The sequence below is a fragment of the Ursus arctos genome, unplaced genomic scaffold, assembly GCF_023065955.2.
Source record: "Ursus arctos isolate Adak ecotype North America unplaced genomic scaffold, UrsArc2.0 scaffold_4, whole genome shotgun sequence".
Taxonomy (NCBI): Eukaryota; Metazoa; Chordata; class Mammalia; order Carnivora; family Ursidae; genus Ursus; species Ursus arctos.
The window spans coordinates 8859520-8887285 of record NW_026623056.1 but is presented as its reverse complement, the minus strand read 5'-3'; the positions used below and the strand labels follow the sequence as shown (position 1 = coordinate 8887285).

Genomic DNA, 27766 nt, shown 5'->3' with positions numbered 1-27766 from the left:
TTCTCATATAATCCATCCTAAACATTGCTTCCTGTTCTTGTTTTAAAATATGTATCTCATTGACTCCTCAACTGCCAGATTAAAAATAAAACAAGGCAAACCAAAAACATTGTTAAATGGCATACAAAGCCCTTTGTCATCTACTACCTGTATCTAGCTCTTTCTTCTTCCTCTCCTCTCTCTTTTTCCCTCTCCACTCCCTCTCTTTCTCAAATCAGCTTACCTCCACATATCCTACATTCTAGCCACATAGAATCAAGGCCATTTCCAAATATTCCATATAACTCTACCTTTCTGTCTTATCCTGGAATTCTCTTTGTCCCTTTCTCTGCTTGGAAAACTCCTTTAAAACTCATTATGATTTTTACCACCACTCTATGAAGCCATCCTTGTCCTTTAAAATCATGTTATCAGTTCTTACCCAGACATTCCCATAAGTCTTATTTATAACACATTTTATTCAAATTATATCATTTCATCAAACATTCCCACCTCCTACCTTCTAATAGTCTGAGTTTTTTGAATCCAGGAAGCCCAATTTATGTATTTTAAAATTCTCAGTGCCCTAATATCTCCTGAACTATAAACATATGCTTAATAATGTCCACTGAATTAATGTGTGAAATACAATTTAGGAATTTGGGTTTATTATTCAATTGATACAAAATATATTTTTAATTATGAAAACCCCTAAGTGTTGTAAGCAATAATTTAAGTCCTTGATAGCTATTGACCAGCCCATTTTAGCCAAGAAGGTAAAAATCGGAACATTTTAAGAACATACTTCACAAAACTGATTATATCTCTGTACCTGAGCTATAATCTTGAGTCTAAGATCCACAGGAAGAATCAATATCATCAAAGCAGTAATCTTAGGAGATAAATGGGCTGCTGGTGTCATTCCCCATTTATCATGATATTGTTACAGCCGAGATTGTGCAGAACTATAATCTATCCTGACAGGGCTCACTGATCCAGAACCTTACTGCAGATTTTTATAACTTGCATTTTTAAAAATGCATTAGAAACTTTGATTTAGACATTATAGAGTATTGAATAAAAGAGACAACTGAGTAAGTCATGGTTCTCATGTGTGTGGCACCACTCTGCCCTGTGCTGACTGGTCTATTACAACTTGACGGTTTGTCACTTCCTGCCCACTGTTGTCATTAAAACACACCATTTGGTGATTACAAAGTGATAATTCCTTGTTCCAAGGCTAGTTTTATTACTGTGCTTTATTTTTTTCTTTATGATCCAAGGCCCACTAGCATACTCATTTTTTCTTTAAAATAAAAATTTTACTTTTATTTTTTAAATTTTAATTAAAGTATACTTGACATACAATGTTATATTAGTTTCAGGTGTACAACATAGTTGTTCGACAATTATACACCTCAGAAAATGCGTAGTTACCATCTGTCACCATACAACACTATTACAATATTATTGGCTATATTCCCTATGCTATACTTTTCATCCCTGTGATTTATCTTATAACTGGAAGTTTGTACCTCTTAATCCTCCAGCTAAACTCATGACTGATACACAAAGCAAACAATTCGTTTTAGTTATGTGATCTCTCTATAGCCACTATTGAAATTTGGGAGGACATTTTGAGCTATTCAGAACGTTGAAATTCTTAAATCTGATGTGGGAGAAACAAAATAAGCATGTATCAAAGCAGTAATATCATTCTACTATCTTTCCCTCACTTAGAGACCTGGAGATTCTCACAATCCATATGCCTAGCAAATCCTTTCTAAGTGGATCATTTTTAATCCATCAAAATACAGAAGAAAATTACATTTGCTGCCTAAAAGTAATCTCTTTCAGGTTAACATTATACTTGTAAATTGTGTATAAAAGCATTATTAGGACAAGCATGTTACCTGTTATTTGCAAATGCTCAGAGTTTTATATATAACTTGTGAAAATTTCTTATTAGTATCTTTTATTTAAACGAATAAAACTAAAGCCAAGTTTATATACTAATCACCACGTGCCTTAAAGAGATTTTGGTGCCAATATGTTAAGAAATTATACTTAACCTTCATGACATTTGTGATGGAGCTTGATTTAAAAAAAACATAAGCACAACAAATGGATTGCAAACACTAAAAACAAAAACAAAAACAAAAACAAAACAAAACAAAACAAAACCAAAACAAAAACCCCACAATTTTTATTTATTGGTTTACTAGGGCTCTGAGAAACCAGTGCTCCTATTAAGAGCTTAAACTCTGGGGTCACCTGGGTGGCTCAGTTGTTAAGCGTCTGCCTTCGGCTCAGGGTGTGATCCCAGGGTCGTGGGATCCAGCCCCACATCAGGCTCCCTGCTCCACTGCGAAGCCTGCTTCTTCCTCTCCCACCCCCCTGCTTGTGTCCCCTCTCTTGCTAGTTGTTTCTCTCTCCGTTAAATAAATAAATAAATAAATAAATAAATAAATAAATAAAATCTTAAAAAAAAAAGATCTTAAACTCTTTATCTAGGAGTCAGTGTCAGTTTTAAAAACTAATGGAGAGATAGGTATTTCTTTCTGAAAATGTAATTCTAATATTTAACAGATACAATGACAGTCTAAGTAATTTGACAGAAATAGATTTTACATTTAGTCAGTGATATTTTAACATCTTTACTTTTCATTTAAAATCACATTTATAGATGTGGCTTGAGGTTCAAAACTCCATTTTAGTTTACTATAAAAATTTGGGAAAGGACACAGATCAGTTAAACCTATGAATGGTTAAAAAGAAAGCACAACTGTGTAAAGCTTCCTGATGTGAGTGGGCAGCAATGAATTACTGTAGCCAAGACATGTTACCTTAGAGATTTTCTCATTGCTTATATATCATAATTGTCTCCTGCCCCATAAACCAAGCACCACATAATGAATCTTTTCAAATTTTAGGCATAATTTTTCATTCTAAGGATTTCTAAATTCCATTGCATTACTGTGACATTCCAACCATGGCTAAGGGGTTTAGGATTTAGAGTGCATACCAGAATGTCTATTTAGTTCTAACACTCTGCTTTCTTGTTTTTAATTACCACCCAGTGATTAGTAATACCTCATCAGAATATCGTAGAGCATGACTAGTTTTTCAAGGCCCAAAATAACTCTAAGTAAAGGTGTGACATTATATGGTTAGTCTACTTTAAGAAACTAAGTAAGTATTGAGGACAATGAAAAATTAATCGGTTAGTTTCACTTTGGCCTAATAATACGTAGTCCATAGACTAAAGAGAATACTCTATGTCAAAATCCTATTTCCAATTAATTAGTATTCCTATGCCCTCCAGGTTTTTCCTCAGGTTTGTTTTGATTTATCAGAGTTTATTTTTGCTGTAAAGCTAAATTCAAGTGTTGAAAAGCACTACTGTCACACCTATGTGATTCAATTTCCTTTAGTGAGAATTCTCTTTCTTCTGATGATATTTTTGTCTGTCTGTATTACTACAGTGATGATAGTCGATTTCTGCAAATGGGACATATTATTCTCTTTATCCTTCAAGAAGACTTTAAGCTCTTTGAAAGCAGACATTATACTGCATTCCTCTGAGAACTCCACTCCTACTATCTACCTACCGCAGGAAGCACGTATTAATATATTTAAGTAATCTACTAAGCCCTGACAAATCTGAGCCAAAGATGAAACCTGACTCTACATGAGATGCTCTCTCACATTTCTGCACATCCTGCGAGACCGCCCTTGCTCAAAACAATCTTTCCAAGGATATGCATATAGCACACAGCCTCGGAAGATATAGATAGTGTCTCCTCCATAGAAAACATCAGGTTCGTTTACAGACTTGGAAAAAAAAATGACTATGTTGTCTCCCTTGAGAACAGGCAGGTAGGCAGGTATAGTTATTGTCCAGTATAAAAGATTTAGGATCCTGGGGCACCTAGATGGCACAGCCAGTTAAGTGTCCCTCCTGATTTCCACTGAGGTCATGATTTCAGGGTTGTGAGATCCAGCCCCGCGTTGGGCTTCACATGGAGTCTGCTTAAGACTCTCTCCCCCTCTCCCTCTGCTTCTATCCCTCTCAAATAAATAAATAAATCTTATTAAAAAAAAAAAAAGATTGAGGATCCCTGAGTTCAAAGTTCCTCTTCTGTAATATGACGACTACATGTTCAGGTGTCAACTCGCCCTCCTTTCATCATCCTGTGGGAAGTGGGGCTCAAAGAATTAATGCAAACACGATGCTTATCCCGCTTGCTGTGCTGTAATAAATTATCTTCCATCTTTGATTTGGGGCCCTCTGCAAGTGTCTGTGAAATCAGGACAGACTAACCTGTTAGCTTGGTAGTTCAGTAAAATCTCAGACTTTCCACAGATCTTAACAGATTCTTAGCAAGAACTGATATCCATGTTGCAGTTTCAAAGCCTAAGAATTTTAATCAAAATTGGGTAGTAGATACAGAACCAGTTTTGTTTATTATGCCCCTCGTGTCAGCATTTGTCTTTGTCTGTACACGTCTCCACTGGAGCTCCACCGACACAAACCTCGCTGACGGCACACCTGACGAATGTGTCTGCTGTGAAAGCACACTGTGACTTCACACCATCTCTGCACTGCCCTCCATGTTTCAGTCTCTCCCTGTCTCTAATCCATCCTTCAGAAGGTCATCTCAGAAGGCACATCTGGTCTTATAATTCTCCTACCCAAAACCTATTGGTGATCTCTCATTGTATCAGAACTAACTTCAAACCAGCCACGGTGCTCCAAAGACTTCCATGAAATTCTCCTAACTTACGTCTCAAGCCTTTACAGTACGATTTAAGAAGGGACTTCTGGGGCGCCAGGGTGGCTCAGTCAGTGAAGCGTCTGCCTTTGGCTCAGGTCATGATCCCAAGGTCCTGGGATGGAGTCCCTATCGGGCTCTTTACTCAACAGGGAGCCTATTTTTCCCTCTGCTTGCTGCTCCCCCTGCTTGTGTGCTTACGCTCTGACAAATAAATAAATAAAACCCTAGCAACAACAACAAAAAATAAGAACGGACTTCTGTTCCTTATCTGTTTCCTGCTGTATTGTGTCAAAATAAAGGAATGTAACTTGCACTAAGGTGGTTGAATTTTTCCTCAGTGTGAGTTGAAACCCGAGATATTTAAATGTATTTGTAAGGTACAATAGAAGTTTACTTTATAGATATGATTGTGCATTTGGTACAAAAAACAAGCATTATTTTGGCTGACATCAAAATCCTCAGAGAGAGAACTTTGTTTAGGAAAATACTTGAATATGGAAAGTAGGACTAATGGCATACCTTGGAAGACGACCAGAAAAAAATAAATAGCAACATGAACTTGGGGAAGAAGAGAGTAAAGTTGAGAGAAGACAGGGGAGAAATGGAAGAGACAAGGGCTGGGCCACATTCCAAGAAACCAGCTTATGAAGCAGGGTGGTCAATGAGAAATTGCCACTGGGGGATGTTAAAGACCTTTTACTAACAAAAATAACAGTAACATAATAAATAACAGATAATATTGTTTCTTACATGCTATGTCCTAAGTACTTTTTATGCATTTATATGAAGATCAGACTATTATTACCTACATTTTATAAATGAGGAAACTGTGTCATCATAAGTTTAAGAAATTGCTCACGATCATACAGCTGGGTAGAGTGGAGCAGGGATTTGATCCCAACCAGACTGATTTCACATCATTTCAAAGTGGCGTGAGTTGCTGTGATATAAATTCCCTTGACTTCAAATCTTCAAAAGAACAAGATGTGCTCGTTAGAGAAATGCAGTCTTGGCACTGCAGGTAATAATGATATGGGTGAAATGACCCTAATTTGTGTTTCCCCAACTGCCTGACCAGAGGAGGCGGCAGCACTGAATCACAAGAAATAGGATCCGATGTTGTAGGAAGTCACCTGTGCTCAAGTTATCTGTGGACCACAGCAGAGGTGTGAGAACAGCTTCAGGGTGAAACTAATCTGGGAGCAGATGGAAACCAAGTCTTTATTATTTTATTTTCCCAAAGACACTCTTGTAGCTGCCTACAAGGCATTGTAGGGTGATACCTAGATCACTAGTGCAGCGCCTGAGTTGGTATATAATGTCAACAATAGCTCTAGGGGCATATTCCTATTTCCCTGCACTTGGGGGAATTTCGGAAGCACTAGACATAAATACTCCCATGACAGAGTTGTATTAAATAGTTGAATCTGCAGAAAACTACCATTTGACCTCTATCAAACATTGAGTATGCAGTTTAGGCATAGATTCTGGAAAGTCCCGGGCAACCTTGCAAGGTCAAGTGAGAGCTACTGTGTGCTTGGTTTTCTGCTAAGTTTTGCAGCTTTCTCTGGATTCCTCTTCACATGCTTACTTCGCTTCCAAGACTTGGACTCAGGCTGGATCAACATACCCGGCAAATCATCTCCTTTTTCCCAGGGCTTGTACACAGCTCTCACACAATATGGGAAGAAGACCTCTCAGATCTGAACAGTTAAGAAGACATTTCTCCACTGCTCTATGGTTGACTCCTTCTCTCATTAGTTTATGCTGTAGCACCTTTTCTTCCCTTCTAAGAATTTTCTAGACTGGATTCTCACAGTAGTATTGCCTTTATTGATTACTTTCTAACCCAGGTTTCTAATCCAGAAGCCCTTTCTTAAATCAACAGGCAGAAGAAAAACTTAATTCATTTTGATTGTCATCTTGTTTCTCTCACCCCAAATTGTTGTCTAGCTTTCCTAATTTTTTAATCATCCTGTGTCATTTTCACAGCTTTTTTCTCCAGCCAATTAGCAAATTATTTTCCAAGTGACATTTACTCACAATGCCCAATTCCTTTTCCCTGCTTAAAGATTATTGTAACAATGCTTATTATCAGTATTTCCTGTCACTCAATTTTTCCCTATTCCCAGCACAGGGGGGAAAAATTATTTCCAGAACCATGAACAACAATCACTATATTCTCTACCATTGTGATTGCCACACAGGTATCGCTTTCTTAGAACCCCTGCCTTAAGCCTCCTCAAATCCTGTGGTCTCAACTTCTCCACATTTCCTGCCAAAAGGGCAACTGAAAAAGGCTATTGAAGAGCACCTTCCAATACTGGGTCCCTATCCATTGACAGAATGAAATGGCACTACAAGTAGATGTTAAAAACAAAAACAAAAAACAAAACAAACGTGGATATTTTTGTTTAACTTTCAAGTCTGTAAAGCAACTCTCTTCACTGATATTGCCTGCAGTCTTAAAAAGTTAACATGCACCACTGGGTGTCAGACCATAATTGCATATAATTAGCAAACTGCAACTCTTTCAAAAGATTGCCACTGTTTAAACAAGAACTAAGAACACAAGAATCCAAGATTAACATATCATCCTTAGAATGGTTATTTCAGAATAACACTGAGCTATAAGAAAGATTTTTATCTTACTACTTATACCATACCAGTTCTGTATGTAATGTGAAATTTATGAAAACAACAACAACAACACAAAAACCTAGGAGATAAGAGGCAATCTTTAGAAATGAGGCTATTTTGAGAAGAAAAGCAGAACTCTAAGTAAGTTATTCTATCTTCAATAATTTTAAAGAGGTGCAGCCATGAAGCATAGGGTTTCTTACTTGCAAATTAAATTCCATGTTGAATATTGCAAATGAATAGAAATTCAAGAATGGTCAAAGCTCACCATCCCCTCCCACCTGTTGCTTCCTGCTGAGCTCACTCTTTAGAAGTGGGTTTGTTTGTTTGTTACTGTGTGTGTGTGTGTGTGTGTGTGTTTGGGTTGTTGTTTGCCAAGGTAGCAGCAAAAAGTACATAAATTACTAGGGAGAAAAGCTCTATGGCAGTCCCCAGAGCAAACCTGCAGTCCCCCAGGCAGCTTGGGTTAGAGGTACAGAGGGATTGATCAGTTCTCCCGGAACCCAGTAAGTATCCATTTGAAATTGAACTGACCATTGCAAGTTAAAGTCAATCTCTCTCTCTCCCCCTCCCTCCCTTTCTACTTACCACAATGTGTAACTTTGTGTCACTATACTTTACATATACAAGTATGTTCCCATTGCTTCAATGTGGACATTCCAGTAGGAATATAAACACTACAAATGCAGGTATCTTGCATGTCTTGCTCATTGCTTTGTCTCCAGCCCAGCACTCAGTAGGCCTGGAATACATATTCATTAAATAAATAAGTACATATATGAATAAATGCACCGTGTTAAAAGCCACCTTGAATTAAGTCTTGTGATTGTAGGCTAAGGCAGTATTTTAAAAATGGAATATAAATTTGACTAAGAACAATACAAACCCTTCAATTAGAAAGTTGAGATGTCTCCTTTCCATGTAACAATGCACAGTTTTGATATTGCCCTTAACTCCCTAATAATTTTCTATATAGATAATGTGCTTCTTGTGTATGATTTTAATTATTTGACTGAAACATAATTTAAAAATTGAACCGGGAGAAAGCCATCTTATAGAAATATAGTTTATCTACTTCGAATAAAGGAAGGCTTCGATCTTGAGCACGTTATGCCAGCAGCAACTGACTGAGATCCAGTGAAGGTTCACAGAGCAAGATGCAGAAAAAGTCGGCTAGGGTCTCAGCCAAGGAAAACAAAACCAAAAAACCACCCCACAGTAGACCACAAGAAGTAGCAGCCTATGAAAACCTGAGCCAATTTATCTTGGCTGCACCACTGGACTGAAATAAACATTTTTCTCCCTCTGCTTGTTGCCTCTATGAAACAGTAAGATACCTTTTGAAATAGTCAAATTCCAGTGTGCCACCAAGACACACCTAAGGCAGCTGTAATAAGGGAATATCTGACGTTTCGTCGAATTACAAAAATTATCAGGCTAATAAATTAGAGCTTTAGAATCTATGTAGCAGCTTGAACTACAATATTGGTACAAGCTGATCTTACAAGTTGCTCCCTACAGAATAGCTAATATGATGAAACCAAGTGAAGAAATAGAGAGAAAACGCCCACACTTATTTTATTTTTATTGAAGGTAAAAACCACCTGCACACAGTTCTGTTCAAAGAAAAATGTTCAGCTTCATTTTTCTCTCACAGATAGAAATGTACTCCATAGAATTGGAACTACTCCTTTTGTTTCTTGTTCTATCAGAATTTGATTTGCATATTTTGGGACATGTTAAGGTGCTCTCTGTGATTTAGAGAGTTTATAAAAAGGTAATTTGATCTCAAATCATAGTTTTCTTTCTTTCTTTCTAATACTGAAAGCTGCATAGCCTTCTGAGAAGTGAGCCATGAGGGGAAGACATTAGCTTGTCTTGTATTAGATAATAAAAAAGTTCCACAGGGGACGAGTTACATATTATGACATTGTGAATATAAGGCTCATTTGGATTTAATTCATGACTACATCATGTTGCACAGGAAAGCAATTTTTAAGCAATAGAAGTGCACTTCATTTGTAAAGGACCTAGCTATAACACACAATCAGTTATTGAAGACAGAAACTGATTTCCCAAATCAGGCATATAAAATTTAATATATTTGCTCCAGTTATAATGAAAGGGAAGGGAAGTTGAATGCCTTTTTTCCCCCCAGATAAGAATGACACGTTATAAAATTTGGAAAGTGCATTTTTGCTTGGGGAGTTGATTACATTTCTGAAGCCACAAACTGAATAAAATTAAAATCTTTAATAAAATATTTGAAATACCTGTTATACATACAGAATATAATTGCAAATTTCATCCTTCCATAAGTTTAATAGTATTACACTAAAAATAAGATCTGAAATTTAATAATGAAATAAGGATAATGATGGGCACTATTTTTTTTCATATCAGTAACAATTTTCCATATTGATCAGTTTAATCCTAAAGGCTGACTAAATTATTCTACAGGAAAAACAAACAAACAACACAAAAGCCAAATTATATTGGTTTATTCAAGCTCCCTAAATCTGTATTATTACTTAGTATTCTCCAGAGAAAGAAAACCAACAAGATGTACATAGAGAGAGAGAGAGAGAGAGAGAGAGAGAGATTATTTTAAGGAACTAGCTTACACAACTGTAGAAACGTAACAGATCCAAAATTTGTGGGGCAGACCAGGAGGCTGGAGTCCCAGGGAAGAGCTGCAATTCAAGTTCAAAGGCATTTTGATAGTAGAATTCCCTCCCCTTTCTGAGACCTAAGTATTTTTCTATTAAGGCCTTCAGCTGATTGGATGAGACTCACCCATTAATTACCATAGTGAAGGTAATCTGTCTTACTCAAAATCTGATTTAAATGTTAATTTCATTTAAAAAATACCTTCTGCAGGGATGCCTGGGTGGCTCAGTCGGTTAAGTGTCTGCCTTCAGCTCAGGTCATGATCCGAGGGTCATGGGATCTAGCCCTACATCAGCCTCCTTGCTCAGTGAGCCTGCTTCTCCCTCTGCCTGCAACTCCCCCTGCTTGCACGCTCTCTCTGACAAATAAATAAATAAAATCTTAAAAAAAAAAAAATTCCTTCTGCAGAAATATCTAGAATAATGTTTGACCAAACATCTGTGCATTGTGGTCTAGCCAAGTTGACACATAAAATTAACAATTACACTGTAGTTACAACCATCTAAAATTTGGAAAATAAACTTATCTATCCATTCTGTGATAGTTTCCCAGGATAAAGGCAATGAGGAACAAGTTTTCATCACCCCTTTTTAGGTGTTTGATTTACTAGACAACTTTACTTTCTCTCCTATCAGCTAGAAACATCTATTTGAAAAAAATTTTAAGTGACTGTAATAAAGTACTTAATTTGATTTGGTAAATATGCATAAATCATCTATTTTCACATACATTTTCATTTAAATTTCCCCTGTAGCCACCCTGATGAAACTATAGGATTGATACTTTTATCTGCAATTTTTGAGCATTTTGCTTAATTTCTAAAGCATGGATTCAGATTTTCAAATTGCATATCTCAAAGGGCCATGTTGGCAGTTTGGCTCTTGATTTCATTGACATTAAAAAGGAACATGAAAGAGAGACGTATGTAATCAGTTCCCAACTTTTCTGTGTTTAACTTATACTTCACTCTACTAAATGTGATCATTACCAACTTTTCTATCGCTAGATGCCGGGAAGTCAAGTGAATCCACAGGAAACTGACATACTTTATCCTCAAAGAAAAGGGTTTGTTTTTCCCTTGTACTACATCTGACTGATCTTTTTCCTTTTTTGGAATGGATAAGATCAAGAAGTGAACGGATGAAAAAGCATATTATAGTCAATGCAGGAAAGATATAAGAAAGCTGTGACAAGTCTTACGGTTAAGCCATTTTCAGGACACGCAGCCAGTAAGCACAGATGACCTTGATATATTTGATGGAAATATTTCATTGACCATAGAATATAGTCACTGCAAAAGAGTCCTTTCATTATGTAAAATATATTCTTCCCACTAAGAATGCAACAAAAATCAAATCTGAAAAGCTAAAATATCTTCATTTTGATCCTTAACAATTTAACATAGTCCTGATGCTTTACATCAGATAGATTCAGTAAAAAGGTTAAGAAAAGGACAAGTAGGGGCGCCTGGGTGGCACAGCGGTTTAGCGCCTGCCTTTGGCTCAGGGCGTGATCCCGGCGTTATGGGATCGAGCCCCACATCAGGCTCCTCCGCTATGAGCCTGCTTCTTCCTCTCCCACTCCCCCTGCTTGTGTTCCCTCTCTCACTGGCTGTCTCTGTCGAATAAATATATAAAATCTTAAAAAAAAAATAAAAAGAAAAGAAAAGGACAAGTATTTACTAGGAAGTTAAGTAACCTAATCTTAGTATGTAACTTTGGGGATTAAAAAAAAATGTGTGTGCCTGGAAAGGAAGGTGGGAAAGGGATGGGGAGGGAGGAGGGACAGAGAGAGCAAAACAGCAGGAAAACAGGGAAGAAAGCAAACCTTCTGGCAAAACTGGCCCTAGACTAAGACAACCCCTTCCTGGCAGAGCATAAAAAGACCTGTGAGGGGATCTACTTTGTGGAGACAAAACCTGTGATTAAAGAAATTACCTTTTTTGTGAAATTTTTACTTTCACTCTTCTTGATAGCAAAAGAATGTTCTCTACATTAAGCAGAATATCATTTAAAAATGTAGAGTGACTGGCAGAGTGCCTGGAAAATAGTAGATATCCAGCATATGTTTACATAAGGGAAAAGAATATCCTCTACCATCAAAATTTTAAAAAAATTAGCACAGACTATGACAATGTAGATAAAATATGCTCAGAAACCAAAGTCATTTGTGTGTGTGTGTATATGCCATAATATATTATATATACACCATAATATATTATATATACATAATATATACACATTACATTATATATCTAAAGTCACATATATGATTTTAATTTCAAATTCCAATAATATAGATCAATAGCCAGAAATATATATACTTTTTCTAGAGGAAAAGGAAAGAAAAGGAAAGAAGAAGAAGAAAGAAAAAAAAAAAAAGAAACCACATGCAAGTGAAGTTTTTATCAAGAATGTCTAGATATTCTGGTCCATACTCTCCCACAGTAAAGATGTACTGAGTATTTGCATGCTGTGACTCGAGTACTGTGCCAGACTCACATAGTTCTTTCTCCACTGCAAAGCAGAAAGTGATTCACGCCAACAAAAAGAAAAAAATAAAAAACAAAAGCCGAAACTCTGCAAGTTACTAGGAAAGAGAGAACTTGACTGGTAGGAGATCGAAAAGAACATGAGCCAGACCTCAAAGGATGCCTAGCATCTGAACAGGTCAGGATTGATAAGGTCACTCACTGCAGACCACAGCCGCTGTCAGTAACCCTGATTCATCTTGCGGTAGGTACTGCTCTTGCTCTGGTCAAATGCCTAAGGGTTGTGGAGAGCACAGCTTTCATCGGTCTGCTCAGCCAGTCAGTTAGAGAATTAATGTCATTCAGCATAACCCTGAGAAACTCTGAGTGAAGCAGTTACTTTATCTAAAGTCCAGAGCAATAAAATACTATGCATAATTAAGTAAATCTTATACTATGTATTCTTTGTGTAATTAAATTTAAGACAATGTACATTAGTTATCTGGAGAGATCAATGATAGAATAGCTAATTACTTCCTTTAGGAACTGTCACTCTATTACTGTTAAATTCATTCTGTTATCATTTGCATAAATTGAATTATGTGTACTTTTGTTATACATTTACATGTTTTTCTCCAGTTAAAGTGCCAGTTGCTATATCGCCTTCTTCATTTCCCCCAACCTTCCTGCTCTCATTCTGATTCTGAAATTGATGAGGAACAAAAAAACACGAAGGGCATGGAAAACAGAGACCAAAAAAATAATACACGGCAAAGAAAGACAGACAGATGGCTGGAAAGTGCAGCTGGAGACTAGAGGAGAACAGTTACTGACAGCATCACCATCATCAAGCCTTGCATTTGTGCAAAAGCATACCAGCAAAAGAGAGAGTCCTGCAGCGTCAGAAGAAAGAAAAATTATGGATTTAAAGGAGTCTTTCTAATGCTCTGAAAACCATAAACTGTCCGTGGGCCTCCATGAACTCCACTGCCAGCTTTTCTTTAGGTGAGGACTACCTTGCCTCCCTCATTTAAAACTGAAGAGAATGTGTAGTCGTCAGCTTTGTTAAACAGGAAACCAGATCAATCATACATTCCTTAGTAAAGGGACCACAGCACTCTTAAACGGAAGGAGGAAATCATGAGGGACAGATGTGGAAAGGGAAGGATGACAAAATGAAAACACACTGTGAGCACAGGAAAGACAATAATATTATAACAAGTAAACAAATTTAGTGTCTGGGTTAAAAGAATGGGACAGAGAAGCAGCACTACTGTTTACTATCTTAGGTCAAGGGATGGTAAGTGCAGGCAGGTGAACAATGATTTAGGTGGAAGAGAGATTTATAGGTTTTATTTCTAGAGAGCTTGAACAGAGATTTTCTTCTTTCAGGTGATCTACTTAGCATAAGAAGGTATCATCAGAATACAGTAGATGCTAACAAGCAGGGTTCTAAGATTTTAGACTCCGTGGAAGTATAGGGAAGCTATGAGTCTAGAGTTCTTGCTGCAGTTAGCTGGCCTGATAAAAGTATGAGCTTTCCCTTTCCAAGAGAAATTCATTCGTACAAGTTAAATGAACTAATTCTTATGATGTGATCCAGGATAGGGCTAACATAGGACAAGAATGGCAAATCCTCCTATGCGCCTCTGGTCAATTAATAAGGGCTGCCAAGAGTGTTGTGTTGAGGAAGACTCTGAGGCAAGGTCTGGGCACAATGAAAAAGAGGGTTATGGCTATCACAGACACAGAAGGGGCATACAACAGAAAGTGGCAGTATGCGTGCAGCAAATTCGCCACTCCTTTAGTTCAATGTCATTAAAGCCAGGTAACATAACCAAATAGTGTCAATGGCAAAGTTTAATTGGTCCTATGAAAGGTACCACTGAAGTTACATGTGTTATTAACTAAATATACTATTGTTACCAAAAGGCACTGAAGGAGGAGGAAAAGGAGAAAGAAGAAAAAGAAGGGGAGGGAGGAGGAAATGAAGCAACAAAGCAGTAGATGATTTTTAAAAGTATATTTCAGAAGAGAACACTAGATTTGAGAATCCATTTCAGTTATTATATCAAGTAATTACTAAAATGTAAAATATATGAAACAATATTGAATACTACCTAGGTTTTCAGACGAGGTCTTGTTCATCAAGATACAGCTGAAGAAAATTTGCATTTCCTACCCTATTTTGAAGAGTTCATTATCAGCTAAAAAAAATATGGTGTTTTGTTATGTTTGTCAAGATCATTTCACAGCATAACTTAACTCATGCTTAATTGCTTGTACCAAGCCAGACAGAGATGAAAAATACTGCCTCTGTCCTGATAATGCAGGCATTTAAAAAGAGATAAACCCTAGATAGCTTATTGTTCACTTTATTTTTTAATACTTGTATCTCCCAAATAAAATCCTGAGAGATGGGGTACCATACAAAAAGTAACAGACTATTTTACTATTGTAATATTTTAAGTTTCTCAACCTGTAAGGCCATGGAATGAACCTATAAAACCATAGGAAATTCTTTAAAAAAAGTAGTCCATACATGCAAGAAGAAATGCAAATGGTCAGTTAAGATACAAAAAGTTTGTCAACATTATTTTTGACCTATCAAAACAAATAAAGGACTGGAAGGTTGGCAGCTCTGAAAAGCAATTTGTCAAGACAAAGCAAATAACTAAACAAATTTAAACTCCCTGAATTTGTGATTCGTTTCCAGGAATCTATCAGAAAAGAATAATTAAAGAAGCAAAGACTATGTACAAGAATGTTTGTAGAGACAACTGAAATGTCCATTTATAAGAAACAGGTTCAATAAATTCATGACATCTATATAATGGAATACCAGCAGTATTTTAATATAATGATTTAAATCTATATTTATTGGCTTGAAAAATGGTTCTAAATATATTGTAGGTAAAAAACATTCTAAAGCAGATATCAAAGGAATATATGTGTTATAATACAATTTTGGTTATTGATTGGAAAAGAAAGAAAATGATGAAAGAGGGTGATAGGCGTATGGGTGGTTTTTACTTTATTAATTCTAATTTTCTCTATATATTTTACTTGTAAGTAAGAAAAATAGCAATATTCTTTCCATTTAAAAAAGAACAAAAAATGCCATGTTAGCCATAATTAAGATAGAGCACATGTTTTCTTTCTCACCATTTCACAGGATCTATAGCTGTCAAAAGTCAACACACTCCTGCGTTCAAAAGTATACTAAACCTCATAGTGCATCCATTTCAAATATTTTATTATTATAGTATTATATTTGGTAACTAAAGTTTGAAGTTTTTAACACACTTTATTCAGCAATGTGCTTGTGATCTTTAACACACACAACACATGCACACACATCGTTCATTCAACAATATATATGATAAATATGTGATAAAGGCTCAGTGAATTCATTATGTAACATATATAAAACATTATACCTGTCACACTGAAGCTTCTTCTAAGTTAAGAGTTCTCTCAACAGCTCTAGGTTAACATGTTTTATACCAGGTGGCCAGCATCCCAACTGGCCAAAGCTGATTAGATCAGGGATAAACACTTGACACAAAGTCACAAATGCCTCTGGTCCTCAAAATAATATTTCATTCTGGGGAATAGGAATGGTAGAATCATACACTGGGAGATAGCAGTTGGTGTTGGGAGAAGAAAAAAAAAATAAGGCAAACAAAAAGTAGTACAGATGGAAAGGGAGTTAAGTCACTTCAGTGTCTCAACACTTCAATGAAAATCAGAGGAGTAGGGATATTGAGGTCCCTGGAGTGGACTGGATCCAGATTCTCTATGAATAAGGCCTGATCAAGTGAACAATTCCTATTCATAGATTATTGTATGGGCCCAGCCTTCTCTTTTGAGGTTTACAATAAACTTGCATTATCTAAGTGGTTACTGTTCCAAGGCACCAAAAGCATACAAAAAAACCCAACTTTTAATGGCCTATTTTGATTGTGACCTATCAGAATATATCTGCTATATATCTGAATATACCCTGTTGGATAACACAGAAGATACATGGAAGAAATAAACCAATAATGTAAAAAAGTGAAGGCATTTTTTCAAATAGCAACAAGTTACACATAGACAGAAGTGACTGAGAGAATCATATTAGATTAATACACACACACATACATTTACACATGCACTAACATGGTCTTCATATTCTTAGGCTAATCTTGACCATGTCTACAAATGGGATCAAGTGTAACTAAACTTCTGATTGGTTTTCTTTTTTTTGGTCAACATACCAAGTAATTGGCTTAAGTTAGTGTATTATGTGGGCTTTATTATGGGGTAATTAGGTTCTTAAATTAGGATATACAGTCAATATGTCTATCAATGATTCTCTATGAATCATTCAAATAGTACTTTTCCATAATACTAAACATAAAAATAGCCCATGTGTAACCTCTACGTTAGAAAACTTTTAAGTCAGGGAATGGAATAATAAAGCACTTTTCTTCTCTTCCATTTACATTTATTCATTTGGGCTAGTTTTGTTTTGTTTTGTTTTTCCTATTCCTACATTAAAACAAAACAAAACAAAAACATACAAAAATAAAACTCCATTAATCTTGATGACTGTTATGTGACTTGAGTTCCTCTAGTGAGTAATTAAAATGTTCAGTGTCATTTAATAGTCAGAACTTTGAACTTTTCCCCACTTGTGACCATCTTTAAACTGGAAGCCCTTAAGTCAAAGAAGGAAGAGCAGTTCTTTGCTTTCCGAGTCTCTAATTTCAGGGCTGAAACAGAGCAAGTGAGAATAGGTAAAGTGGGAACAAAAGTTCTCACTTGACAGATACTCTCATGAACTGGCATGGTACTTCTGAATCTAGCTGGAGTTGTCAGCTGAATTTTCCTCTTGTATCTCCCTTGTGGGTTCTTTGGAGATCCATTCATCCCACACCTGGGGACTTCTGACCTTCCTTTGATGTGGGTAATGCATTCTCCTCCAGCTCCAATACTTACTCCTTCCACAGCCCCATACTTCTAGCTCTGTCTGAGAAGTTCTTTTTAGCCATCCAGGAAGCTTTATTAGTAAGATACCTCCCTTCCACATCTCTCCTCCCCCAACCCCCAGTCTGTTTGGGCTTCTGTAACAAAGTACCACAGACTGATTGGCTTATAAACATTTCTGACAGCTCTGAGGCTGGGAAGTCTAAGATCATACCACAGGCAGATTCAGTGGCTGGTGAGGTTCCTCTTCCTGGTTCATAAAGAATGCCTCCGCACTGTGTCCTCACATGGTAGAACTAGGGAGCTCTGTGGGGCCTCCTTTTATAAGATCACTAGTCTTATTTGTGAGAGATACACCTCATGACCTAGGCACCTCCAGAGGCCCCATCTCCTAATATCATCATGTTGACCATCAGGATCACAACATATGAATGGCAGGTAGGGGGCAGTGCAGGGACACAATCCTAGTGATCTTTTCTCTCCCATTCATTCATATTCATATTCTCTGTCTGTCTGTCCATCTGCCTGGATAGAGTCCATAGAAGCAAACTTTGCTATAGGCCACCCAAAACCTCTTTTTCTGTACTTTTATCAGCAACTAACCAGTCTATATCTTTACACTTAGATTTCTCAGGTCAGAATCAGGCACTCCATGTGCGGCAACTATCAAGTTCTTCTAAGTAGTTCTATTAAATCCTTTTTTTCACTGGACTTGAAGCTTGCTTCTTGAGAAGAAATTGGGACTTAACACAACCAGCAGCTATCTCAAAAAAAAAAAGAAAAAAAAGAAAAGTCCTCTTTATCCACTTCTCTATTTCTTAGCTTCTCCAACCTTTCATAGGTTAAAACTGAGTGATCATCTCAGAGAATTACACCACCCTCCCCACCCCCAAGTTCTGCATTGTGGTCCTAATTAGGAACACATTACCAATTGTCTTCAAGCCTCAGCTTTAACTGAGACATCAACAGTGTACTTTAACATTTTTACAGTACCTGGTTTTGAAATTAGTTGTTTTTTTAAATCAGAAAATAGCATATCCTCTGAATAACTATAATTATATAACATAAATATATTTTATAATATAAGTTGGTAATATATTACTAATGTTTTGAATATAATGATAATATGAAAAACATAAATGGCAAGTCAAATGATTTTTAAAATACATAATATAATTGATCAATTAAACACAGATCTATTTCTCACATATTGAGGCATTCATTTCTTCCCTTAGAACAATACTTATTCGATGTCTGCTTCACAATAGGAGTCTACTGCAGGGCCAAGCAAATTTGGCCCATTCCCTCATGGAGTCTGTAATCTAATCTTTTTTTTTTTTTTTTTTAAATATCTTTTCTATTGCACCATCTTTGGATGTTTGGAAAGAACTGACATGGTCTTAGAGCATGGGCAGAGGTGGAAAACCAGTAGAGAAGAGAGAGAACAACTGATGCACAAAAAAACAGGGGACCAATAGGAGCTCAAAACTGATCACAAGTAGATGAAAAGTAGCAGTAGGAAGGGACCTGTGACATACAGAGTTAATGCTATGATGACTTAGTAAACGCAGGAACTCGTAAGAAGCCACGTCGTTAACATGACTCTTAGGGAAAAGGTTGTTTTTGGATGAGGAGATGTTATTTGGAGAAAGTTACTGTAAACATATTTGTACCAAAATATTGATTAAAGAAAAATCTCTTATCTCAATAAAGAATAATATGTGGCATTTGATGGAGTACAATTGGGAATATGTGTTCAACCACTGAATACCGCCTGGCAATATAATTGCTAGTGGTTATATTTTTGTAGCTAGCTTTGAAATATATATTTTGTTGATTTTCAAGTTTAAGAGGAGAATATATGCCTTACTGTCATGCAACTCCAATTCTGAGGAAAATAATGAATATTTGTATTTAATTATACATTTAGAAATATAGAACCAGCTGCCTATTTGCAAAAAGGACATAAATCAGTTTTTAAAGTTGTCTACAATGCTGGGGGGGGGGGAGGATAAAGCAAAAAAAGCCAGAGAAAGAAAATAAATACGTAGGCTAGTGAGTAAACAAAAGGCATATAAACCCCTCCCCCTGCTCCAGGGAGCTGAACCCTTCAGAAAGAGTTTCCCAGGCTCTGAGTCAGCAGAACCCCTGCTGGGGTCGGCCAGTGGGACAACCAGTAGGATACTGCAGAACCGGAGAAAGGGAGAAGCTGTGGTACTTCTTACTTTCTCTCTGCCTTCAGTAGCTGAGGCTACATCTCCAACCCCCTGCCCTTGTGTATACAGAAAGCTCCAGCTTCCACCAAGTTACCCCAGCCCCCCTTGTCTCTCCAGCCTAGGCTTAGTAATGGCTTTTTTCTTTGGGTTGCCTCACTGTCCTGACCGCCCTCTCAGATTTTATCTTTGATGGAATAATTTCTCTCCTTTCAATGCCCTCTGCTTTAAATATTCAGAGAGTTTTCTGTTGTCTGTTAGATCCTGACCGCGTTATAAGTAATGGCATATCTCTCAGCTCAATTCTATATAAACAATTTTACATAGGGAAATATAATGGAAAGTTCTTATTACCTGCATATTACATGCTTATGCAACAGTGAATAGCAGACACAGAAGGTCTAGGAAACAAATTGTGATTAGTCATTCAGATGAGATCTTTAGGAAGAGAATAACTCACCAACATCAATACATATGACATTTCAGCACATAGATTCAATGATACATTTTCAGTGGGTATGCCCCCTAGAAGATCCCTAGAAATGCACACATGACAACACCTTGGCAGTAATGAGTCAGTGTAATCCAGGAAGAATATCCTGGGGAAGTAGTATCCCTCTCTTTCATCTACCCATGATTCACTTAGGACTATCCTTTCTTGGCCTATATGGAAAATTCATCAGAAAGCTTCTATTCCAGTTCTTCATTTCACTAAAAATGTAAACTAGCAAACACTTTACAACTCAACAAAAGTTTCAAGTTACCTGCTGGTTATACGGCAGTAGTGAAACTTTTCCCAAGAACTCAGAATTGATGCCAGTTAAAGAATATTTTCTTATCATTTAGCTTAAAAATCAACACATTCTGGCTAGAGAGGTCATGTGCAAACTTACCCTAGAGAGACAAATGAACTTTCAGAACTGCCTGATATATGGAACCCAATGTTTTTCAATAAAAATGTGCTCACTGAGAAGCCCAAGGATGCAGGAAACCAAATACTATCAGTGCTTATCTTAGCTCCTAACCATAAGAGACAGTTACTTCAGCCCATAAAAGTGGTTTATTTCATTCTGGTGTCATTAAAATTTTCAATCATATGGCTAATGCCCTGGTTTTTATTACACATATATCCAGCTGTCTTTGCATCTCAATTTGGCCTACCTGGGCTTCCCAAGAGGGAGAATATGCAATACCTGGACTCTTTTAATCTCCACAGTAGTTGCGGTTCTTATTATCAATTAATAAAACAGCATAATAAATTCCTATTAGAGTATCATAAATCTGAAATGTGCACCCTTTCTGTGAACGTTGTGTTGGCAAGTTTTGTTGCTCAGCTTGCTGGACCAACCTGAAACCATGGCAAAATCACCAACTCAATACTCCCTGTTAGACATCTTTCCCAGGATATTCATCCCACCAACATCCATTTCTTCTCCACCTACCTGAAAGACTTCTTAATATCTTCTGCTTGGATTGTCTCGAGAATCTCTTGGTATAGCTGAAGATCAAGCGTTGCTGAAGATGTAGCATTTGGAGGGCACTTTTTATGTGCATAATAGCCTATCAAAATCCCAAAAATAAATAAAATGGTGGCTGTGCAAAGTATCTTTAAAAGGCGGCAAAAGTTGCAGGGGTTGTTCTTTGGTGCAGATCTTGTATAACGGGTAACATAGTCAGACTCTTCCTGAAGTCTCTGAAACCTTCCTTTGGGTGAAGTTGCTGGTTGAATGGAATCAAGATTGAGATCTGCAGTCTCTGGATTCTCCAGGTTCTGATTCTCAGCACTATCTAGTTGGAACTGGTCAAAACCAGGCTCCTCCAGTTCCTTTTCCATGTCCCACTCTAAGTCAAGGGCGGTGGCTTGAAGGTCATCATTGTCTAAGTACTGTGAATGTCCTGGTGCTCTTTGATCTGCATTGACCTTCTGATAGGCCATCTTTTTACCTGTGAAAATAAGGGATGCATATTTTCTTAAAATAAGCTGTAAAACTGAATAAAGAAAACCTCATTTAAATTGGAATGGGGAGATCAGAAGGAGGAGCTCTCACACCCTGCCCTCAGCCAGTGACAGATCCCAACAGGAAGAGACATACTTTGGATTCCCAACTGGATAGAAGCTTACTTTACTACCCCCGCAGGAGAAAGGAAAATTTTCTCCCAGTTCCACAACAAGCTCAGCAAATAAGAAAATACAACAACTCAGCCAATGAGAAGCCATCACCACCCTGAACTCTCACTTTCCTTCAACAAGCTTTTAATTCAAAGCAGCCCTCCCATCTTTCTTCTTTTCTCAGTAAAGGGACAGTCCTCTCTGTTGATCTCCAGGCTTGCCTATGGTTTGCCATAGTTTGCATGTCCTGAATTGCAATTCCTCTGCTATTCCAGGGAAACAAAACAAAACAAAACAAAACAAAAAAACCCAAATATTTGCTGGTAAAATAATTGGCTGTTTACTTTTAAGGTTGACAAAACAAATAATAATGAAAATCTCCATGGTGAAAACAAAAGAAAGCAGTAATCCATATTAGATGCCCATAAAATTTTAGTGATTGTAATCAAGGGAAATATATTGTCCCTATAGAAAAATCACATATTTGTTAATTATTTAATCTGTTTCGCTGTTGATGTTTATTATAGGAAGAGATGACAAAAAATAAAAGTAAAAGAAAAGTAGAAGGTACTTGGAGAAACTATGAGAAAGCATAAAATAGACACACACACAATTATTCCTTTGAAGCTCAGGAGAATAAAAAAAGTCAGAAATGTACAACTGCACTGAGGATAATATATTATAATGAAGGCAAAATTTAAGCTTACACATTGTCAAGATCACTTTTAAGAAAAACTAAGGGCAGAAGCAATAAAGCTGCGGTTTAGTAAGTTAAGGAGGAAAAAAAAAAAAAAGACCCTGGGATGATTAACATTATCAGAGCTATTTTTAAAAAGAGATTCAGGATAGAATAGAAATAAAAACCAAATGGAGTAGCAACGCTACTGAAATACAAGATGCAAACTATAGTATGTTATATAGTCACGAGTTATCAAAAGGATTGGAAACTTTAAGGCTACCACAAAAGACCAAATGTTCCATGGAATTCGTGACATGAATTGGCCTGGATCACTGAACTTTAAATAAAAGTCTGGGATGGCATCTATCCAAAAAGGGAAGCCTTTTGCCAGCTAGGAGAGTTTGATTTCATAACCTTGCTACAGGAGTGGCAGATGGAGATTTTCTCCCCTACACAGTTTTGGATGACAGTTTGTTATATCCTGCAGAGTGGTATTAGGCTAACTGGGCTAATTAACTACAAGTGGTCTTCAGTCTGTATTCAGTAACCCACGGGTGTATTATGGTTGCAGATTAGGAGTATTTATACTTAAATTTTCTGTGTATTAGATTTGTCATCCCAGCTGGATTCTCAGGTCCCTCACTATGTTTTATGATTTTTCTATGCGCCCCACTGTGGTGGGTGAAGAACAGAGCTCAACAGACAACTGATTAGCTACCTGCCGCAGGGCCAGTGGTTGACAAGTAAACTTTAGTCAAAAGATACAAACAGGGACTTCACGAAAGGAAGTGGCATCACTCACAGAAACATGGGTATATACAACTCTAATCCGGGCTGGCAGAGGTCCATGTGAATTAAAACGTTCTGAACTTTTCAGAGAGTTCAAAATAATTAAATATTAATCTTACAAAATAAAAAATATAATTCTGACTAGATTTCTCTTCTGCTACCCTATAAGCTGGGATTCATTCTTACCCAAAGTTGACCCAGTAACAAGAAGTAATGCATGCCAGGTCATGGGATAGGCAATGAAAACAAAGATAAATGGGTCCTTATTCCTCAAGGAAGGAACAATTCAGTCAAAGATAAATGCATGAACAAACCTATATGGTGAATAAAAAAATGCAGAGTGCCAGGGAGACTCAGGGGTGACTGGCTGTAGCATAGACTATGGGAAAAGGTACCCAAGAAAGTGATTTCTGAGATACTTCTGGCAAGAGAGGAAGAATTAACTAGGGCTGACCAGGGGCATAAAAGGATGACAATCAGGCAGGAGAAAATTTACAAACATGCAGAGGAATGAGAATGCATGGTGCATGGACCCTTGGAAAAATCCAGAACTACCAGAGTGCCTGCCATATACTGCTATATATGAGGAAGGAGCACATGGGCCAGAGATTCAGATTAAAAAGCTAGGAAAGGGTGACTCTGGGCAAAAGGCTTAACTTCTGTGTAACCCATGGTCTTCATCTATGAAATGGGCATGATAATAATATAAACTTCATAATGTTGACATTAGATTGAGACAGTGCACCTGAAACATCCATTGAGTGTAGCATAAGCTATATGGGTTAGAAGGGACATTCCTGGTATTAGAGGAGAGAGTACTGGGCAGGATTGTTGGAAGAAATGAATTTAGTAATGCAGAAGAAGTTATATGGGTCTGTAAGATACCGTGGAGAGGGGGAGGTTACATCATATTCACCACGGACACTCACATACATATATGCTAGTTGTGATTTGCTTGTTTACATTTAGTCTACATGTAGAGACAAAAGAGAAAAACACTACATGACATACCAAATGTCATCACGAGGTGTTTATTTGGTAGTATGAATTAGAACAGCCTCAGGAATGATTCTGCAGGCCCTCCCCACCCCCCCCCCCCCACTGCCCTTGCCTCCCTCTTTCCCATTGTGCCTCCCTCCGTCCCTTTAGCTTGGACTGGTTTCCAAAATGATTCAAGAAAGCACAACATTTGAATTTTGTCTTTGGTCGTGTCAAGACAAGCAAAAAAAGAGAGAAATAACTGGAGATGGTGATAATTATTCATCTAGGTTAGGAGATAGCTGATTAATTGATAGACGAAGGCTCCAAATCACACTTGGTTAAAAAAAATTTTTTTTTAATTGTAAAAGAAAATAATGGAGGATAGGAAAAACTTGAACGTAGTAAAAATACAGACTTCCTAAAATCCATATGCAGAAGAAGAAACTTCCTAATGCAAAAGAGGAAACTGAGGTCCAGAGATGAATAATTCTTTAGACTAAGAAAAGTGGTGTTTGGTACATTTTTCTTAAAGTGATTTGTGGTTTTATAAAAATATGAGATTAACAAGTTGGCAGTCAATTCAACTTATTTTAACATATATTATAAAATACTGCAAAATTAACACTAGTCACTTTTTTTTCTTATTTAGCTTAAACATCAATAAATCCCCGCTATCTTGCCATGATATTATGATATTTACTTCAAGTGTTCAGTTTATGCATTATTAATTTATTTAGACTCTGTCCCAAGGTGGTTCTTTAGACTTCCCCTGCTTCTCATTTTAATGAATCAGAGTCTCCGTCTTTAAAGGTTGTTTGAAAAATTGAATTGTTGAACATGGTTTATGCTCAAGGAAGACTTGGCACACAAGAGTCACTACGGAAATGTGAGCTCTCTAATTATGACCTCTAATACAAACATTCAAAGTCATTTCTCCACAAATCATTTAAAAACCAACTGCAGTGATGAGGCCGGGTTTTCATTTCTAGCCTGACAATAGGCATTCCATCACATGAACATCAGCAATTTAACGCTTTTCAAACATCAGACAGAGCCATCAATTAGAATGTAATGCAGATACAGATATTAAGTCCTCACCGTGATGGGTATCTGCCTGACACCTTTACTACCACTTCTGAACTCATTACGCATTTATAAATTTAGCCTAAATTCTATCTTCTAGGAGAACAGTAACTGGGTCAAAAGTAAACGAAGCTATTCGATGTAACAAATTCCAAAGCACTTCAGGAAATAAGTATGTGAGAACATATACAATGAAGCATTTTAACCATTTATTTGGTAAAACAAGTTACATATATATTCTACACATGTTCTATATATATGCATTTTATATAAATTTAGAGCACCATTTCTTTAAAATTATCTTGCTTTAAGGAATATAGCATAATTTTGCAAAAAATACATCTAAATCTCTGCCCTGATAGTTCTGTTTCACTTTATCTAAAAGAAACTCCACACACACACACAAAAAATACTAAACTACTGAATAAAAGTGACATATATTCAATTTTGAGTCAGCACAAATTATTTTATTCACACCACAAAGAATGTAGCTTTCCTTAAAATAGCTATGCTTGGGGCACCTGGGTGGCTCAGTTGGTTAAGTGTCGGACTCTTGATTTCTGCTCAGGTCACGCCCTTAGGGATGTGAGATGGCTCCCCACATCAAACCCTGTGGATCCCCGAGTCGGCTCCATGCTCAACAGGACTTCTGCTTCTCTCCCTCTCTCTCTGCCCCACCTCCCCACCAATGTGCGCACACACACTCTCTCTCTCTCTCAAATAAATAAATCTTTAAAAATAAGTAAATTAGGGGCGCCTGGGTGGCACAGCAGTTAAGCATCTGCCTTCGGCTCAGGGTGTGATCCCGGCGTTGTGGGATCGAGCCCCACGTCAGGCTCCTCCGCTATGAGCCTGCTTCTTCCTCTCCCACTCCCCCTGCTTGTGTTCCCTCTCTCGCTGGCTGTCTCTATCTCTGTCAAATAAATAAATAAAATCTTAAAAAAAAAATAAAAATAAAAATAAGTAAATTAAAATAAAATAAAAAAGCTATGCTCTGTGGGGTGAGTAAAAAACAACACAGTATTTTTACCAGAACTTTCAAATTCTCAACTACAATAAAAATATATACATATTATAAAAAGAAATCTTCAGCAAAATCAGCATGTCTTAGATATGATCATATAATTAGGTTATTCAAATTTCATTTATTTTCTATTACTGATACTCATTTAATTTATGTTGTCATATTATTTTACACCTAACTCTATTTAAGTAATTTGAAAACTACGTAGTAGATTTTAGAATCTGCCACATGAATCTTTCTCTAAAAGAGACATATAGTCGACCCTTGAACAATGTGGGGTTAGAGGTGCCAACCCCACAAACAGCTGAAAATCCATGTATAACTTTTAACCCCCGCGAAACTTAACTAATACCCTACTGTTGTCTGGAATCCTTCCCAATAACAGTCAAGGAACACATATTTTGTATGTTAGATGTAGTATATAGTGTATTCTTAAAGTAAGCCAGAGAAAAGAAAGGAAAAGAAAGTATTGTTAAGAAAATCTCAAGGGGAGGGCGCCTGGGTGGCACAGTGGTTAAGCGTCTGCCTTCGGCTCCACATCAGGCTCCTCCGCTATGAGCCTGCTTCTTCCTCTCCCACTCCCCCTGCTTGTGTTCCCTCTCTCGCTGGTTGTCTCTATCTCTCTCGAATAAATAAATAAAATCTAAAAAAAAAAAAGAAAAAAGAAAAAAAAAGAAAATCTCAAGGGGGGATACCTAGGGGACTCAGTCGGTAAGCCTCTGCCTTTGGCTCAGGTCATGATCCCAAGGTCGAGGGATCCAGCCCCGCATCAGGCTCCCTGCTCAGTGGGAAGCCTGCTTCTCCGTCTCCCAATTCCCCTGCTTGTGTTCCCTCTCTTGCTGTCTCTCTGTCAAATAAATAAATAAAACCTTAAAAAAAGAAAAAAAAAAAGAAAGAAAATCTCAAGGAAGAGAAGATACATTTACAGTACTACACTATATTTAGGGGGAAAAAAACCCATGTATTAAGGGGACTGGCACACTTCAAACTAGTGTTATACAAGGGCCAACCATACTTAAGGTGTAGACCAGGTCATAGAAACTTGTTACATTTCCTTAAATAGAAATATCTGTAGCATCCTTACATTCTATATTATACCACTTAGCCTTTTTTATAAAATGCAATTTTTGTGAAAAGTAGAGTATATTTTCCATGTCTTCGACATCTCTTACTCACTTAGATGAGATCCCTTCCCACCCAGGCCCACACCAAAGGCTAAATTGTTTTAAAAATTCAATATACTAAAACATTTATCTTTTATATATACTTATCCTCTTATAAGAAAAAGAAAGCAGATACAAGTTGAACTAAAAGGTATTTTTTCTAGATTATGACAGGCTTAGATCAATAAAAAATGAATTTGTATTCTTACTGAG

General features: G+C 37.0%; 1 protein-coding gene across 8 annotated transcripts in view; it reads right to left on the bottom strand.

Moving 5' to 3' along the window:
- The window catches only part of NAALADL2 (N-acetylated alpha-linked acidic dipeptidase like 2), a 1320052-nt gene that overhangs the window by 629104 nt on the left and 663182 nt on the right, over positions 1–27766 (bottom strand). For 6 of the 8 annotated variants that reach the window (XR_003316023.4, XM_057306506.1, XM_044384021.3 and 3 more), the window contains one exon: positions 21167–21668. The exons of the other annotated variants lie outside the window; for them this stretch is intronic. Coding sequence is in view for 5 of the 6 variants with exons in the window: in XM_044384021.3 (XP_044239956.2) it covers positions 21167–21668 (502 nt within the window). In the remaining variant the exon portion in view is untranslated. The remainder of the gene's footprint in view (positions 1–21166; positions 21669–27766) is intronic. 8 annotated transcript variants of the gene reach the window in all.